The sequence below is a fragment of the Camelus dromedarius genome, chromosome 23, assembly GCF_036321535.1.
Source record: "Camelus dromedarius isolate mCamDro1 chromosome 23, mCamDro1.pat, whole genome shotgun sequence".
NCBI classification, from domain to species: Eukaryota; Metazoa; Chordata; class Mammalia; order Artiodactyla; family Camelidae; genus Camelus; species Camelus dromedarius.
The window spans coordinates 23,675,606-23,691,942 of NC_087458.1; the positions used below are offsets into that span (position 1 = coordinate 23,675,606).

Here is a 16,337-nt window from a genome sequence, read left to right on the forward strand (position 1 = left end):
AAAAACAAAACCCAAGATTTTATTTTATTTTTAAAGCCATATTTTTGTGCTAGTAGCACTTAGATTGTTCCATATGTGAGATCCATATCTGCATTTCATTACCTGGGTTTGTTCTAAAAGAAGATTTATTTTTGTTCTGTGAATAATTTTTGACGGTTCTTGTACATGTACAGATATAGATACGTTTGAGGTCTTTTATTGATATTCCTACAAAGAATACAAATAAACTTTAACTTTAAACATTTCAGACTAAAGTTGCTACTGTATTTGACCTATTGGCTGTCTGACTTGTAGCATGTATCTGGGTGATTAGGACACTTGGAGGAAAACCAGAAACAAAATGTTACGCAGGAACATTATTCTGAAGGTATACTTTAATATTAAAAACTGTCTTACAGTTTCCCAAATTGCAGGTGAAAACTACTGAGACGTAGGTCAAAGAGCTAGCACGAACATACTGTCCTGTGTGAGGGCACCCCAGATCAGCAGACTCGTGCTATTTTTTGTTCACTTCAAAGCCGACCCATTTCAATCTGAATTGCTCATGACCCAGTGTAAGCTTCAAGGCTTCTTGGATCTGAAACATCAAAAAAGAAAGAAAAAATGTTGATGCTAGTTTGTGACCTCCTAGTCATCTTAGCCCTAAACTGTCCACCTGTACACTCTTCATGTCCTGCCACACCCTTTATTTTTCTAGGCTCCCTCCAGCTGCCTGCCTTCTGTCATTAGCACCCTCACCAGTAGGAAAGTACGGAGAGCAGCTTGCTAGGCCGCCCTGGTCCCACCACACGTCCAGCCCAAAAAGAAAAAAAAAATTGTTTAATGACCAAGGAGACGAAAACAAATGACTTAATCAGGGTCATCATTCCTGTCTGCTCATCAGAATCACTTGGGATCTCGAAAAAATAAGAGTAGGGCTGCCCCTTTCGGTCCACCACTGAACAGTTAAATGGAACCTCTCTAAGGCATGGGCCCAGGCTGCCACTTTCTCAGGGGATTCTGCCTTCAGCCGCTCATCCGTGTCTCATTCTGAGCACTGTGTCTGTTGTAAAGTTTCCTCTGTCCCCATCCACGAAACTGGATAAGTTGACTATAATAGGTGGGTTGTTTGTTTGTTTGTTTATTTTTGCCTTCTATTTGGAATTTTAAGTGCTCCTGAAACTAATAATATATACTCTACCTTCCCACACACACACCTTGTCTCGGCCAGTTCCATTCTTTAAATCCGTGAGGTACAAATTCTCTCCATTAATATATGGTAGACATATCCCAACAAAGGTGACCAGAAGACGGAATTCCCCGTCTTGCCCCCAACTTTCCCATTATTGGCTTTAATTTAAAACAAAGGGTAAATGGTTTCTGGTTTGGTACCCACTCCTCTGCCAAAAAAAAAAGTTCTTGACTTTTGTAGACTTAATACTGTAACTCAGCACTGCAGTCTTATTACTGGAATGTTTACTAAAAAATTTATCAGATGCCAAATTGCATCATTTTCCCCTGTTCTTCCTTCAATAGCAAAATGCACCAAAAGCTCTCCAGTCCCCTCCCCACTACCTGGCAGGCACGCGTGTGCACTGGCATGTGCACCCCCACACCACCTTTCTTCCTAGGAACTTCAGTTTGTGAGATTTTAGAATGAATTGCCTGGGTGCTATTTCTTTGGCCTATAAGTAAGTTGCAGTAAGCTACCAGATCAATGCCAACCCGTTTCCTTGTCTGTAAAATCATGATTTTGGCTAGATGGCCCATGAAGAACTCTCTGGCTCTGACATCGTATGATTATTATCTTATATCAATGAAAAATGTGTCTTTAGGACATATTCGAAAATCAGCTTGAGGTTTTTGTCACAATATTTAGGAACAATGCTTCCTCTTCACAATCTCCTATCTCATAATACTTTAAAAGAACAGAAAGGGGGGAGAGCCTGGAACAAATGTATATTCAGAACAGTAATTTGATAATAATAATAGCTAATATTTATTGAGGAGTCACTATGTGCCAGATAATTTGCTAAGCACTTTTTATGGAATATTTCATTTAATCATAATACCAACCATATTGTTCCTGATTCATGAGGAAACTGAGGCTCAGAAAGATTAAGTGACTTGCTCAAGGTCACATAGCTAATAAGTGCGAAGCCAAGACCCAAATTTAGGTCCTTCTGACTATGCTGTATTGATTTTTTTTTTTAAGAGCTCAGGAAAAATGTTGGAAAGAGTCAGAAAAGATCTGAGCACATGAACCAGCCTGTCACCATGGGCCAGAATGATGGCAGTGGGAACAGATGAGCTAATTTTCCAAAGCTTTTCATCCTCATAAATTGGCTTTGACAGTAATGCTCTGCATTACCAAGTCATTTGACTGATCAAAATTAGAAGTGGGCAGAAGTCTCACCTCACTCAAAAATTGATCTTTCATGTCTTCTGGGTCCATCAGAATTGGGATGATAAAATCTGCTTTCAGGATGCCAAAGAGTTGCCCTGAAAAACAAAGTGCTACCTGATTCAGGGGAAATTACCCCACTGTCACTGGAAAACTTCAATCTCTTAGCAGTCAGGAGAGCCCATTGGACACCACAGTGCGATCATCACATGGTGATTTAGGATTTCAAAAAGAAGAAAGAAATTGCTGGCCAGAAAAATGCTCAGCCCCAACCAGCTAATGGCAGACAGAAGAGTCTCATGCATGGAGTACCGGCTGGCTCTCCTCCCGCTTCTGGGCCACCCTCGGGCAGTTCTGTTTCTTCTGTATTTTCCGCCTTCCTTTTAATAAGTCTGTTGAGTAGAGGTTCCACACCATGCTAGAAATAGTCACCTCTCCCTGGGCCCACATTTATAAAGGCCAGCTCTATCCCAGAAAACACCTAAGTTCTCTAAGCCTGTGAACAAGCTCAGCCTTTGGCCATGAGCACTGGAATCAGGGGAACTTTGTATTTGTATAGCATTTTATAGTTTATAAAGTAGCTTTGCAGAATTATCTCCTGGTGTACTTGAGACAACCCTGTGATGTAGGCAGAGTAGTTTTCACTATATTCCGTTTGCAGATGAGATCGGAGATTCTGAAGTGAGAAAATCTGCTCCCTGAGCTTTCCCAGGAGTCGGAGAGCTACCTCTAGAGTCCGCATCCTTGTTCCCTTCCCAACATTCCACGCTGACTTTCATAAAAAGGGCTTGAGTGCCCTGTGCTGAGGACTGGCTGTCCAGACTTAACTGCTTGGCTGTGCAGAGTGGGAACTTGGTAACCAGAAGCAGTTACCTGGTTGTGGCGCTGGCGTTTTTTCTTTAGAATCTGGGTGATCAGATGAGCTCCAGTGCTGGGCCTGAGTGGCAGTAGCTGTCTCTCTCCCATCGGTGTCACTGCTTTCACTGGTCACAGCTACAGGAGGGGGAAATAAAAGAGTTACTGCAAATACAGCCAGGAGCACAGCGGTCTGAGATTGCGGACTGCCTCTGAGCCAGCAGACAGGCCTGGGCAGCCACCGACCTGCGGGAGCTTCCAGTGTGGGAAGCTCAGTCCCGGCCAGAGGTGCATACACCCAGCTGTACCATCATCTCTCACAAAGTCCCGGCTATCAGGACTGAATGTTTTCCTACCCCAAGAGGCCCAGTGCCCTTAGGTTGTCTGCCAGCTACACAAAGCCCCCACCATGGCACCCAGGGACCCCCCACACACACACCTCCATCAAGGGATAGCACCTCAAAGTACACATTCCATAACCAAGCTCAGTCTCCCCCAGCAACCTCCTCACCCCCCATGTGGTCGCCCATCTCCTGGGGCTCTCCAGCCAGACCCCTCACAGCCCCAGCTGCTCCCCTACTCCCTCTCCCTTGCTCTCATGTTCAGTCACCAAAGTCCTGTCAGTGCCTTGCAGATGTCTTTTTTTTTTTCAAATAAGGAAATAACCATATTTTTTCGTGGTATATTGTAAAATATTTAAGCCAAAAGTACGCCCATCCCTGACCCAGCCAGGGACAGCCACTATTAAGAGTTTGCTAGAGAATATCCTTCACATACTTGAATTTTTTAATTTGAATGCATAAAGATCTACCCTATTCCCTTTAAAGGCTGTATTTCATTGAATGTACCGTATCAATCTGCTTTCAATGGACATTAGATTGCCTCCAGTCTTTCACTGTAATAAACAATGCTGCAATAAACAACTTGTGCGTGGAGGATATGTATATATGTGTGTGTGCACCCTATACTATTATTTCCTTAATAAATTTCCAAGGGCAGAACTTCAGTGTGAAAGAGTATGCACATTTCAGAACTGACACGCATTGCCAGGATGGTAGCACCAGTTGACCGTGCTATTCAGTGTCTGAGAGCACTGATTTTCTCATTCTTACCGGCATTATCACCCCAAATCTTTGCCAAACTGGTAAGTAAAAAAATAAAAATTTTAAATGCATCTTGCTTTTATTTGCATTTGTATGATTCAATGAACAGAGCTGAGCATTTTTAAAAATGTGTTTATATATATTTCTTCAGTTAATGTCACTTGCAAATGATGTAAAATCTGTTCTCTCAAGTCCTTCCTCTCTCCAGTGCTCCAGATCTGGCTTTGGTTCCACTCATCCAGACTATGCAAGCCTCTTTGCCACACGTGCACTTCCTGTGTCTCCTCTCCAAGTGTCCCCTTCTCTCCCCACCCAAAGCATTGTAAATTTCTTTAGTCAAATGAATAAATTTGTACAGTCCAGAAATACAAAAAGGCAGCAGAGAAACACTGATATTCTAGTTACCGAAATATAACCATTAACATTGTCACAAATTTCCTTCCCATCTTTTTGGCTAAGCATAGGTTGACGCTTCCTTTCAGTGTTGTTGTGACTGTCACATGTGTAACATTGAATCATCATTTTTCCTTTAGCATCCTGACACGGGCATTGTCCCATGACATTATAACCACCTTGCTTGCATTAACGACAGATCTGAGCATTTCACTTACTAGAAGCCTCTGAGAGCTGCACCGACTGCAGGATCCAGTCCTTCAGAATTTGGCCTCAGTCCACCTCTTTCCTCTCCTCCCTTGCCACTTCTTTCCCAGATAGGTGACCTACACTCCAGTCACATCAGACAGCTTGTCTTTCCTATCCCGCACATTTTCACATCTGCCTATCTCTGTCTATGCTGTCCCCTCTGCCAGGAAGAACCTTCTAGTCTTTGCTGCCTGACGAAATCCTCCGTTACCTTTCATCCAACTACCACCACCTTTCCAGGCAGAATGAAGGAGTCACTTTCCTGCCAAGGCTCTTGGTTCACACTTCTGGGGTAGCATTTATCAGACCATCCTGATTGTACTAAGCTCTTTTAAAAACAGGAAGTGGGTTCTGCTCATCTTGGTATCCACTGCCTTGTTCAAAACAGCTACTCAGGAAATGATTGTTGAATTAAATCATCTGCAAATGTGCAAAACACTATTTTAGTCCTGGGAAAGGTACAGAGACGTAAAACAGCCCCTGCCCTGTAAGACAATACAATCTCAATAATTAATCCTTGTGATCATTCATGGTCATTAATAATGAATAAAATGAAAATGAAGCCAGCCCAGTCTATTGAACAAGGTAAGGACAAAGATGGAAGACTGAGTGAATCTCTAAACATCTCACTACTGAATTCAGATTAGAATAGTAATAACTACCATTTATGAATGTCTGCCAGGTGCCAGGCACTGAAAGATACCTCATAACATTGGCGTTTTCTTCACTTTAAAGATGAGAAAAATGAACTTCCAAGCGCTTAGGAAATTTGCCTAAGGCCACACAGTAAGTAGAAGAGCCAACGTTTCAATCCTTGACCCTCAGACCTCTCCAGCCAAAAGAGGGCCCGGCGCTGGGCCCGCCCGGGCGGGGTCTCCAAACGCAGGCGCGCGGCGGCGGGCGGGGTGCGGGCACCTGTCTCGGGCCCTGGCCGGCTCCCAGCTGCCTTCGGGCGCGAGGCCTGGCTCGGGGTTGCCCACTCGTGGGGCGCAGCTGAGCTCCCTGAGCCGGGAGGCTCCGAGGTGCTTTCTTCGGTCCGCGGAGGCTCGGGGCCGCGGGCCCAGCTGGACGGGGTCCCCCCGGGGGGAGCTGAGGCTCCGCGGGGGAAGCCGAGCGAGGGTCTCCCTGCGGCCTCCCGCGGCGTCTCGGGCCCGCGCCTGGGAACGGGGTCCTCCGGGGGCGCGGGGCCTGGAGCAGGGCTCGAAGTTGGGGCCAGAGGGATGCTAGTCACTTCCCGGGGGACCGAGGGGCTCCCCAGGGGCGCTGGACTCGGGGCGGGGGTCCCCGGGGAGGCCCGGGCCGCGGGGCGGAAGGATGCGCCCTGGGCGGTGACCGGCGGGGTCCAGGGCCCTCCCCTGGGGGCCGCGCTGACCCCCGAGGACGCGGGGTTGGCCAGAGGGCTCGGGGCCGCCGTCCCGTGGTGCTGGGGCGCCGCGGGGCCCGCGGAGGCAGAAGCGCGGGGGACGCCGGTGCCAGGGTCGAGCTCGGCGGGCTCCGTGCTGACTCGCTGCGGGAGCCCCGCCGCCGAAGCCTGGCCGTGCGAGGCGCCCGCGGGGCTGGCGCGGGGCCCTACGGCACACAGAGAGCTTCCGTGGGGGCTGCTGTCCCGGGGACCCGGGCCGAGCACTCTGTGTGTCGAGCGCCGAGGGGAGGAGTGCGGGGCTCCCGGGACCGCCGGGCGCCCAGCGGCGGGAGGCACCCGGCGTCCGGCCGCGGCTCCCGGGTCCTGGAAGCTGCCGGGCGGTTCTCCCAGGCCCGGCCCTGCACACCCATAGCAGACAGGCCTGAGCGGAGAGGGCCTCCTGAGCCCGTTAGGTACGGCCTGGGCCTCCAGCAAGCCAGGTGAGACCTTGATGGGAAGCAGAAGACAGGTGCTCACCCACCTTCTCAACCAAATCTGACCACAGACACCTGCCCCAACGCTGCTTAATAGCTCAGGGCCCCCACTCCTGCAGGATCTGGGCCTCCTCACTCAGCGCTAAGAGCCCCAGACCCACCTGCAACTCCTACCTGCAGTCCCCACTCCACCCCCACTCCCCTTTGCAAGCTGACTCCTGCTCATTGTTCAAAGTCACCTCCGCCAGGAAATCCTCAGATCATTACAAGAGCTGGGACAATCTCCTCCTTTGTGTGCTCACAGTACCTGCCTTTCCTTGTGTCCCTGGAATTAACAAAGCTCTTGAGACTATGAGCAAGTCCCCTAACTTCTCTGTGTCCTCAGAAAAGGCAATGATACCTTTGTCTGTTGTAGGAATCTAAAAAGCCAGAAGAACTGTGATTTTGCCCTCAGTCATCCTAGTTAGCTTCAGAACTCTTGGGAAGCAAAATGAAGTAATAGCTGTGAAAACGTTTGAGGAATTTAAACATGCCACAGGGACACTGTCACTGTCATTCCCTGCCATGTCCCCACACGTAGTCCCAACTGCTCATTCCTCATTTCTCCTTCCAGAAATGCCCCAGGTCAGAAGGGGTTTGACAGGCACCTCTGTGCCCTTCACCCTCTGGATACTGAACCTCAGATCTGCAAGTTCAGTGGCCCAGTTCAAGGCGGGAGGTTGATGGTTACTGAGTTCGCCTCCAAACCCCAGCTGGCCCAGCAGAGTTGCAGGGAGAGGTTCCCAGGGAAATCTCTCTCCATAAGTGGCCCTTGGTCACCACCTCTTTTCTGGCCCCTCCCTGGCCCTTTGGGGAGGATCCACCCTCTCCACTTCCCAGGCCCTGGAGACCCCAGGATGCAGCCAAGAACAGGCTCAGAGCACCCATATAGAGCAGAATACAGTGTACTTGGCCTGGATGCCGTCCCCGCGGCCGCTTCTGCAAAGGGCGTGTAGAAGAGCTGAGGGAGCTCAGCTGACTCCCGGTGTCCGATGGCGGGGTCTGCAAGAAAACCCCAAAAGTGAGTGAGGGGAGGGCTGACGAGGCTGGGACACACAGCCCCCAGGCCTGCCACAGCTAAGGGGCCTGTGAGAAGTCCCTCCAGGCACTGAGGGACCAGCCTCCCCTCACAGGAGCCAAACTCGGGAGGGCGCCTGTCACAGGATAGGTCCTTTCACAGTCTTCATTCCTCACAACTGCTCTTCACGGGAGGAACCAGCGTTCCTATTTTACACATAAGGATCATGATTCTCATCAAACCCAAAGCACAAAAAGAAACAGCCAAGAAAAGGCGAATCCACAGAGACAGAAAGTAGATTAGTGGTTGCCAGGGCTGAGGGTGGGCGAGAATGGGGAATGACTGCTAAGGGCGAGGAGCTTCTTACTGGGGGTGATAAAGGTGCCCTACATCTTTAGATAGTGATGGCTGGACCACCTGGGTGTGTAGTCAATCCCACTATACTGGGCATTTCAAAGGAGTGGATTTTAAGATATGTGAATTACATCTCAATAAAGCTGATACAAACCAGACGGAAAGAAAGAAGGAAGGGAGGAAAGAGAAGAAAAGAGAGAAGGGAGGGACAGGCAGGATGGAGCCTGGTGCTGGGGAACACGTTACACGTATTACCCAGAATAACCAGGCAGGCCTCTGGGTCCCACGTGTGTGCAGTGACAACCACAGACACAGTAGGTGGTATCTGTTGGGTGCTTACTCTGTGCTGGGGTCTCTGTTAGGTCCTTTATGTTCATTCTCACCCATTCTTCAAAGCCATCCTATCAAGTGGGCCATCAGTACCATTTTGCTGAATATATTTTCCAGCTGAGGACGAGGATGCTGCCCACCTTGTTTCTATCAAGTAATGAAGTCTGACTCCAAAGCCCACACTTGCAACCTCCTCGTTGCCCAGTAAGTAATTGCCATTGTAATAACTGCTAAAGCCCTGTGGCTGGATGTGGGTCTGTCCTATTCGTTAAAGATCCCCCCAGAATTACAATAAAGCCTGCTCCAGAACTCCATTGCCCTCGGGGTCTAGAAGTACTTCCTTACGTCTCTCCCCAGTGTGTCCTGCTGTCAAGAAGAACCACGTCCCACCCCGGCCTAGCCCTGGTTGGCCGAGGGCCAGCAGGGGCGACCATCACGCACCGTCAAAGCAGATGAAGGGTTTCAGGGAGGAGCAGATCACCGCAGAAACTCTGGGGGAAAAACTCCAGTAGCTGCGGAGCCCTGCACACAGTCCTGCCCCGAACTGGGGCACCTGCAGCCAGGCGGGGATGCTGTTGGGTCCCAAGTCGCTGGACCATCTCAGAGACCCGGAGGCCTTGTCAATGTAGAGGCCGATCCAGGCCTCAACCTTAGTCGTGATGGATTTCAAGGCCTCCTTGCCCATCTCGTCAGTCACCGTCTGCAGGTCGGCCAGGTCTGTGTAGTGTGTGCGGCAGAACCTCAAGGCCGACAGCCAGTCCCTTTCTTGGTCAAATCGCTTGAAGATCAGCCCACCAATGCGGACCTCAGCTGCGGGCAGAGAACACAGAGACCGCAGGTCTGAGGTCCAGAATCTCCACCTGCTTAGTCCTCATCGCCCCCAGGACGGAGCTCTGGTTTGACCCTGGCCCTCATCCCTGGTCCTCAGCTATTAGGTCTGATCAATTTTATAGGCAAACTAAATACCAGACTGGGAGAACGAATGAGCTATCCCAGCAGCAGCTAGGGGGAAGAATATTAATTAGGAAAAGCAGGGGTTAAGAACTGTCCTCTTGGCTGTGTAGCCTTACAAGTCCAGTCTAAGTCTCAGTTTCTCCATCTGTACAATGGGGATAACAGTGGTACCTAAATTTATTTAATGTTGAAGGAGTAAATGAAACCGTGTATATAATGGTTTTCCACAGTGTATGCAAATCGCAAACACTCAATTAAATGGTAGACTTAAACTTTGCGGGGAGGTAATGAGGGAGATAGGACAATCTGGTTTAGAATCAGCCTCATTTGTGATATCCAGGGTCTGTGCCTGGCGCACCGGCTCTCAGGAGGCTCCAAGGCTGAGGCAGAATAGAGGAAGTGTGTGATACTCCCAGCATTGGGACAGCCAGGGAGAAGAGGAGAGCCTGGTGAAGGGCACACTTACCAGACGAAAGGCAGACCAGGCTCACCTTCTGTGGCCCTGATCTCCAGTGGAGCCAGGCAGACCCAGACCCCAGCCTCCACAGCCTGTCTCATCTGCAGCACATAAGCAGCTGTGATTCTGAACAAGGGGAGTTTGGAAAGGATGTGCTTTGGCACCACCCGAGGGACTGATTCCTGTTAAAGGAAACACCTCTGTTTGCAGAATTGGAAATCACAGATTCAAATCGGGCCTCCCAGACTCTCTGGCACATGTCTGCTCACATAAGCCCCATCAAGATTTGCCTGCTATTTCCTTAATTTTCCTATCTAAACTGATCCTTTAAAGCTGCCGCTTTTTAAAGCACCTAGTCCTCGCCAGCCCTGAGCTTTGCATGTAGCACACATCATCTTTTAAAATCCTCGCTCTAATCCTGAGATGCGGGTGTGATTAACCTCATTTTACAGAGGAGAAAAGGGAGACGGGGGCGGGGCAGGGTGGGGCGTGATGACTTGCCCGAGCTCATGCCTTATTAAGCGTCAGGATGAGACTCAAACGCAAGTCCTCCCGCCTTGGGAGCCTGCGCTGTCTTCACAACTCCGCGTTTTCCTACAGGCAGAGAACCGACTTTACAGATTGGGCAGTACATTTCCTTTGAAATTTCTCTACACCAGACACGAAGAAACTCTTTCTAAACATACGAAGGCAGTAATATCCCCCTCACCGGACGGATGGGGCTGGCCTGTGAAGATGCATTACCCACGCCTCCCCCTGAAGCTGCTAAAATGGGGGCATCAGAAGACTGGGCTGCAGCCCGGGTGGAGCCCCCCCCGGGGGGTCCCAGCTGAATAACGAAGGCATTGAGTCTCTGCTTGGGTGGCAGGCTGGGGGCAGCAAAACCAGGGGACCCCACAGCCAGCCAGGGGTGCAGGGAGCCAGCTGGTCCAGACAGACCTGGGAAGGCAAAGCCCTGGGTGTGTACCTGGTTTCGGAAAGGTGGTCAGGCTGAGAGCCGGCCCCAGGAAGGTGCGGGACTCGACGGTGGGATCTGTGAAACAGGCCACGTGTTATGGGGCGGGAGAGGGGCTGCCCGGGGTCGTCTGCAGTCACCAGGAACTGCCAAGTTGAAGCCTGGAGAAGCCTGGAGAAGCCTGGCTCCAGGGTACACAGGCTTCTTTGTTTCCACCTACATATATAGTCCATAAACATATACATAGAGAGAGAGAGAAAGAGTGTATGCACCTGTTGTGTGGCAGACGCTATTCTAGGCCCTGGGGAAAGAGCAGGAATAAGACAAGCAAGGTCTTTGCTCTTGAAGAGAATGTGAGAAGGAGCCAGGCTTGCTGAGAGGTAGGAAGGAATAGCCCTGGCAGAGCTAGGGTGAAACGCAGCCCCGGGGTTTGAGGAGCAGAAAGCAGTCATTGTGGCTGGGGACACAGGAGACCAGGCCAGAGAGCTCAAGCAGGGCCTGGTTGGCTCCGAAAAGGATGTGATGTTAAGTGCTAAGAACTGACTGAACGTGTTTAAGCAGAGTGGTGGGATTTACATTCTAAGAGTTCCCCCGTAGAAAAGAGACCGGAGGGGGCCAGGCAGACTCCGAGGAGAGCCATGCTGGTGTGCGGACTTGCAGAGATGAGGAGGAGTGGATGCAGCGAGGACAGGTCTGGGCAGGGTCCAAAGACTCCAGGGGGCGCCAGAGAAAGCCCTGCACACAAAGCCCTTCCTTCAGGGGGATCCCCACCCCCACACACCCACGCACCGCCCATGGGAATCTCGCTACTGGCCTGGGAATGCCAAGATCAAACCTCAGCTACCCTGGGCTACATTGCAAGGCCCCGTGACAGACAGTGTGGCAGAGAACTGTGGACACAACAGCTTGGTCCTCCAAATCCCTAGTTGAGGGGGTGGGGTGGTATAGATTTGGGCTGGGCCTTGGCTGACTGAGAGAAAAGCATAAATTGGCACTTTTTACTGGGAAAGTACTGTCTATTACCATCCCCTAAGTGACCTCAGCACCTTTAAGACAAGGCTCAGTGGCGTGGACTGCTTGGGCAGAGGTGGGGCCAGACAGGGGCAAGGATCAAGTGCTGTTCCCCCACAGCCAGCACTATGCGCACTGAGTAAATAGATTTTCTGCAGAGATGCCTGAAGGCGCAGGGTCCCACCCACCTTCCTCCCCGAAGCAGGGGTTCTCCCAGAGAGTGAGTGTTCGCCCCTCACCCCGTGACGCAAAGCCGCACTGCGCTTTATGGGGAGAGAGACCTCGGACTCTGGTTTCTGCGTAGATTCAGATGGATCCCCATCCTGACCTTCCTTTTTCCCGTCCTTTTCTTTTTTCTCTTTCCCCAGATCCTTAATCAGCAGAAGCGGGAGATGTGATGGAACATTCCAGATTTTACTTTTTGTCTACCCTGATTTACACCCATTTCTCTGAGGGTCCTGGGAATGAGGGACAGAGGAGATAGATAGAAACAAGGCAGCAGAGAGGAATATAGCAAAAAGGGTTAAGATAATAGTCAGTTATTCTCTGAAAGACTTGAGCCAGACCTATGCTTCCTCTCTCTCCCTCTCTCTTTCTCATCTGCTCTTGAGAAGCACCACTGGGAGGAGGACCAGGCCCAGAGCAGGAGCGGACGCACCGTAGTAGCAGATGAAGGGCTTCGGAGCTGTGCACGAGGCGGCCCCCAGGCTGGGGACATCGGTTATCGAGTACAGAGTGGCACAGAGGCCGTCCTCGAAGATCGGCAGGGAGCCCCACTCTGGGTCGCTGAAGGTGGAGCCGCTGGACCATCTCAGGCCACCCACGTGCCCGTCAAAGAAGAGCCCAACCCAGGCCGCGGTGCTGCTAATGAGGGCGTAGAGGGCCGCGAGGCTGCTCCAGCCGCTCGTGCTCTGCAGGTCGGCCAGGTCTGTGTGGTGCCACCGGCAGTAGTCCAGGGCCTCGTACCAGCTCATCTCCTCCTCCACCCTCCAGAAGGTCTTGCCGTCACTGGTCAGCTGCAGGGCTGGGGAGGGAGAGGTGGTCACCACATGGCTGCCCCCGTGCTCCCCCCGAATCCCAGGCGCTCAGCCACAGCACCGGCAGCCTCCCCAGCCTCTCCTCTGCCACACCGCACCGCACCGCCGGCCCTCCACGTGCGCACAGCTCTGGGCCTTTGCACAAGCCGCTTTCTTGGCCTGAAAGGCTGGCCATCCCCACCTGTTCCCTCAATCCCCGACTCTTCCCATTTATCCCCCCTTCCCTCTGCCCCATCCCGGGTGGGCTTCCTGTAAGAGGCAGCGCGCCTTAGTTAGTGCTTAATAATGATAGAACCTGTGTACTGAGCGCTCACCCTGTGCCACTAGCTTATTGAATCCTGTCCAACGACTCCCCAGGATAAACACTACTACGCTTGTTTTGCAAATTAAAAGACCAAGTCACTGAAAGTTAAGTGACTTAGCCAAGGCCACCCAGTGGGGAGAGAGAAAGCCAGGGCCCAGGGACCACAGGCGGGGCTCCCAGGGCACAGCCCTCAGAGCGTGGTTCTGCCCTGGTGTAGGAGGTGTCATGGCTCGTAACTAGGGCTGCACATTAGAACCGCCTGGGGAGCTTTTCAAATACACCGGTGCCCAGGCCACCCAACAACAAGGATCTGAGTCTCTTGCTGGGACCAGCATCAGAATTCTTTTTTAAAGCCCCCGGGGAAAAGAAAAGGACCTTCTGGCTTGTCTGTCTTCATCACCAGGTCCAGGCAACTTGGGACAAAGAACCAGCCTTATTCATCCATCTATTTCCCATGCCCAGCATGTCAGAGGGGCTGGATGTAATGAAAACGAATGAATGAGAGAACAATGAATGAACACATTAAACTTCACCCCGAACCCCAAGATCTCAGTGTGTGCTTCTTTCCTTCCTGACTCCATCCCCTGGTGGTGGAGGGCCCATTACATGAGGGCTGGTGAGGACTACTCTGCTTCACCCAGGGCCTGTGGGCAGAGGGGGAGAGAGGGATGAAGGACGGATGTGCTGCCAGGATCTTGGGGTGGGGGAGGGGGGCCTAGGCCTTAAGGAACCAGCCTCAAACCAGACGCCCTTGGAGAGGAAAATAAAAAAGCAAGAAAAAAGAAGAACCAGGCACACAGAGGGCAAGGATGTGAATAGCAGGGGAAGACACGGGAAAGGACTGACAGGGCACCTGCGGAAAAGAACGCCACTCCTGACACCCACCAGAGGCCAAGAAGATGCTGCCTGTCGCTGAGAGCAGCTGGAGGATCCCTGGGCGGGAGGAAGAGAACAGAAAAAAATCACTTTCTTATGATGTGTGACTCACTTTGAATTTTTTTTTAATCCTCTTCTGTTTAATTGTTTAAAAATCACTGGCTGTAGCCCACTAGATTGACTTTCGGATCACATGGGTCCCCACCCACAGCTGGAAAAACCCTACTGCCCCAGCTGATCTTCTGGCTTTAAACACCGTGAGCCGACAACTCTGGGAGTCCAGCCTCCACCCCAAGCTCGGAGTGTGTGTCTGCCTGTCCGTTTCGCACGAGCTCACGGGCTCACCGGCTCACCCTGCCGACCGGCCGGTCCGAGTCCTCCCGGCTCATCACAGGGGACCCCTCACCCCAGCACCTCCAGTCCCCGCCCAGGAGCCACGGTGGGTGCCTCCCGGTTTCCCAGTCTCAGCAAGTCCCATCAGTGCTACAGCCAGCGTGTACCCTGGATGCTCCCCATCCCCTCCCTGGGACTGACAGCACTGGCCCCAACGGTCTCCTCTGCTTCTGTCACAATATGCTCCCCACTCAGTGGCCAGAAGGGCCTTTTTGAGATGTTCACCTTGTCGCTCCCGCGGGTTACAGGGCCAGCTCCATCCCACAGTCCACAGGCCTGCTGTCATAGAAGGCCTCGCCAGACCCCCGAATTCCCCATCCCCTCGCCCCCACGACTCATCCATTAGGCTCAGCTCTGTACCAACTTTATTCTTTGAGGTTCCTTCATTTACCCCGTAGGCTCAGCCCACATCTCCCTTCCTCAGAGAAACCTTCCCACCCACTTGACCTAAAGAATCCCCCACGTGCTTCTCCCTGTGACTGTCCCTTGTCACCACCCTGATTATCTCCCACAGTGCTTTTGTCACCTGTGAGGATCTTGTTTACCGTCTTCTTGCCGAGTGTCTCTAAGCCCCACTGCAGCTAGGCTCCGTGAAGTCAGGGACCCCTGCTGAGTGGCACCTACTAGCACTTTAGCTCTGTGTTGATCGATGCATAATGAAGAAATGAATGAGTGAGGTTCTAAGCAGGACAGCAACCCCAGGTTCCGGCCCCCGGGCAGGTGGCTCTGGACAGGAGGGAGGCGAGGAGGCTTCTGTCATGCAAAGACAGTCACTTCTTTCCACCTTGTCTCCCCTTCAACCTCAAAATCTGGGCGCCGCAGGGAGAGGCACCCTCCCCTGAGGCCAGCACCCTGGACAGTCGTTGAACCTGGTGCCCTCCTGTGGGTCCCAGTGGGGCCTTACCTGTCACACAGAGGGACAGCCCCAGCCCCGGGACCCACATGGCTGCGACAGGACAAGGCAGCTGGTAGAAAGTCTCCCCTCTCCCGGCAGAGGCTGTGACTGGCCTGCTGGTTATTTCTTACTTGATCTCCACTCTCCTCCTCCTTCCTGCCCAGATTGACAGATTTTACTAAACAAATACCTATGCAGTGCCTACTGCATGCCAGCTGCTGTGTGAGGTGCGGGGGCTGCAGCCTGAATAAAGCAGGAAAGATCCCTGTGCTCCTGCAAGTTACAGGAAGGCAAGTGACAGGGATGGGTAATTAATGAGCAGAGACGGGAAGGGCGAACCCAGGCCAGGCTGGCTGGAGGTAGTGGGGGGAGCAGGGAGTCAAATGGGAGGGGGCAGGCTAGGTGAGACCCCTGGGGTCCTCAAGGGTCGGAGGAGCAAGAGACTGAGACCGTGGAAGGAGAGGAGAGGGAGGACAGAGGAGGGACAAGGAGCTGGCATGTGTGGGCCAGGATCTCCTGCCCTCTCCTCCCTGCCCGCCCTCTCAACGGCCACATCGCCAGGCAGAGGCCATCATGATCCCCATTTTATGGAGGAGAAAGTTGTGGCTCCAAAAAGGGAAAGAGCTTGCTCAAGACGACAGGGTAGAATTGTAGCAGGGCAGCAATGCCAGCTCAGGTCACCGCAGAGCACGAGGTGGGAGGTGATGCGCCCCCAACTGGTCCTGCCTGAGTGAGGCCAGAACTCCCCCATGCTGGTCTAGGCTCCGGCTCCCTAATCTGGTCTCCACAGACCAGGCACCCAGGCACTTTTTCTGGGGGAGGAACCAAGAGCAGCTCTCTCTCTCTCTCTCTCTCTCTCTCTTTCTCTGTCTGTCTCTTCCTCCCTCCCTCCCTC

The 16,337-nt window shown here is 52.1% G+C and overlaps 1 protein-coding gene and 1 long non-coding RNA gene across 3 annotated transcripts; one reads left to right on the forward strand and one right to left on the reverse strand.

Annotated features, from left to right (window-relative positions):
* Positions 1 to 376: 376 nt before the first annotated feature.
* On the reverse strand, positions 377 to 15,620 carry CLEC20A (C-type lectin domain containing 20A). 2 transcript variants are annotated; one of them, XM_064478021.1, is made up of 9 exons: positions 15,452 to 15,620; positions 14,164 to 14,211; positions 12,596 to 12,961; positions 10,939 to 11,004; positions 9,002 to 9,370; positions 7,768 to 7,860; positions 3,257 to 3,376; positions 2,396 to 2,481; positions 377 to 577 (listed from the first exon to the last, which is right to left on the reverse strand). In XM_064478021.1, exons 1-9 carry the CDS (start codon positions 15,489 to 15,491, stop codon positions 497 to 499), a joined length of 1,269 nt encoding a protein of 422 aa, XP_064334091.1. In that variant the 5' UTR covers positions 15,492 to 15,620; the 3' UTR covers positions 377 to 496. The 2 variants fall into 2 exon arrangements, with proteins under 2 accessions (XP_064334091.1, XP_064334092.1); XM_064478022.1 differs by lacking the exon at positions 2,396 to 2,481.
* LOC135319006 (uncharacterized) lies at positions 5,428 to 9,131 on the forward strand. The gene is made up of 4 exons (XR_010377562.1): positions 5,428 to 5,568; positions 5,666 to 5,769; positions 8,678 to 8,764; positions 8,918 to 9,131. It is a non-coding gene; the product is annotated as an uncharacterized LOC135319006 (long non-coding RNA).
* Positions 15,621 to 16,337: the final 717 nt, after the last annotated feature.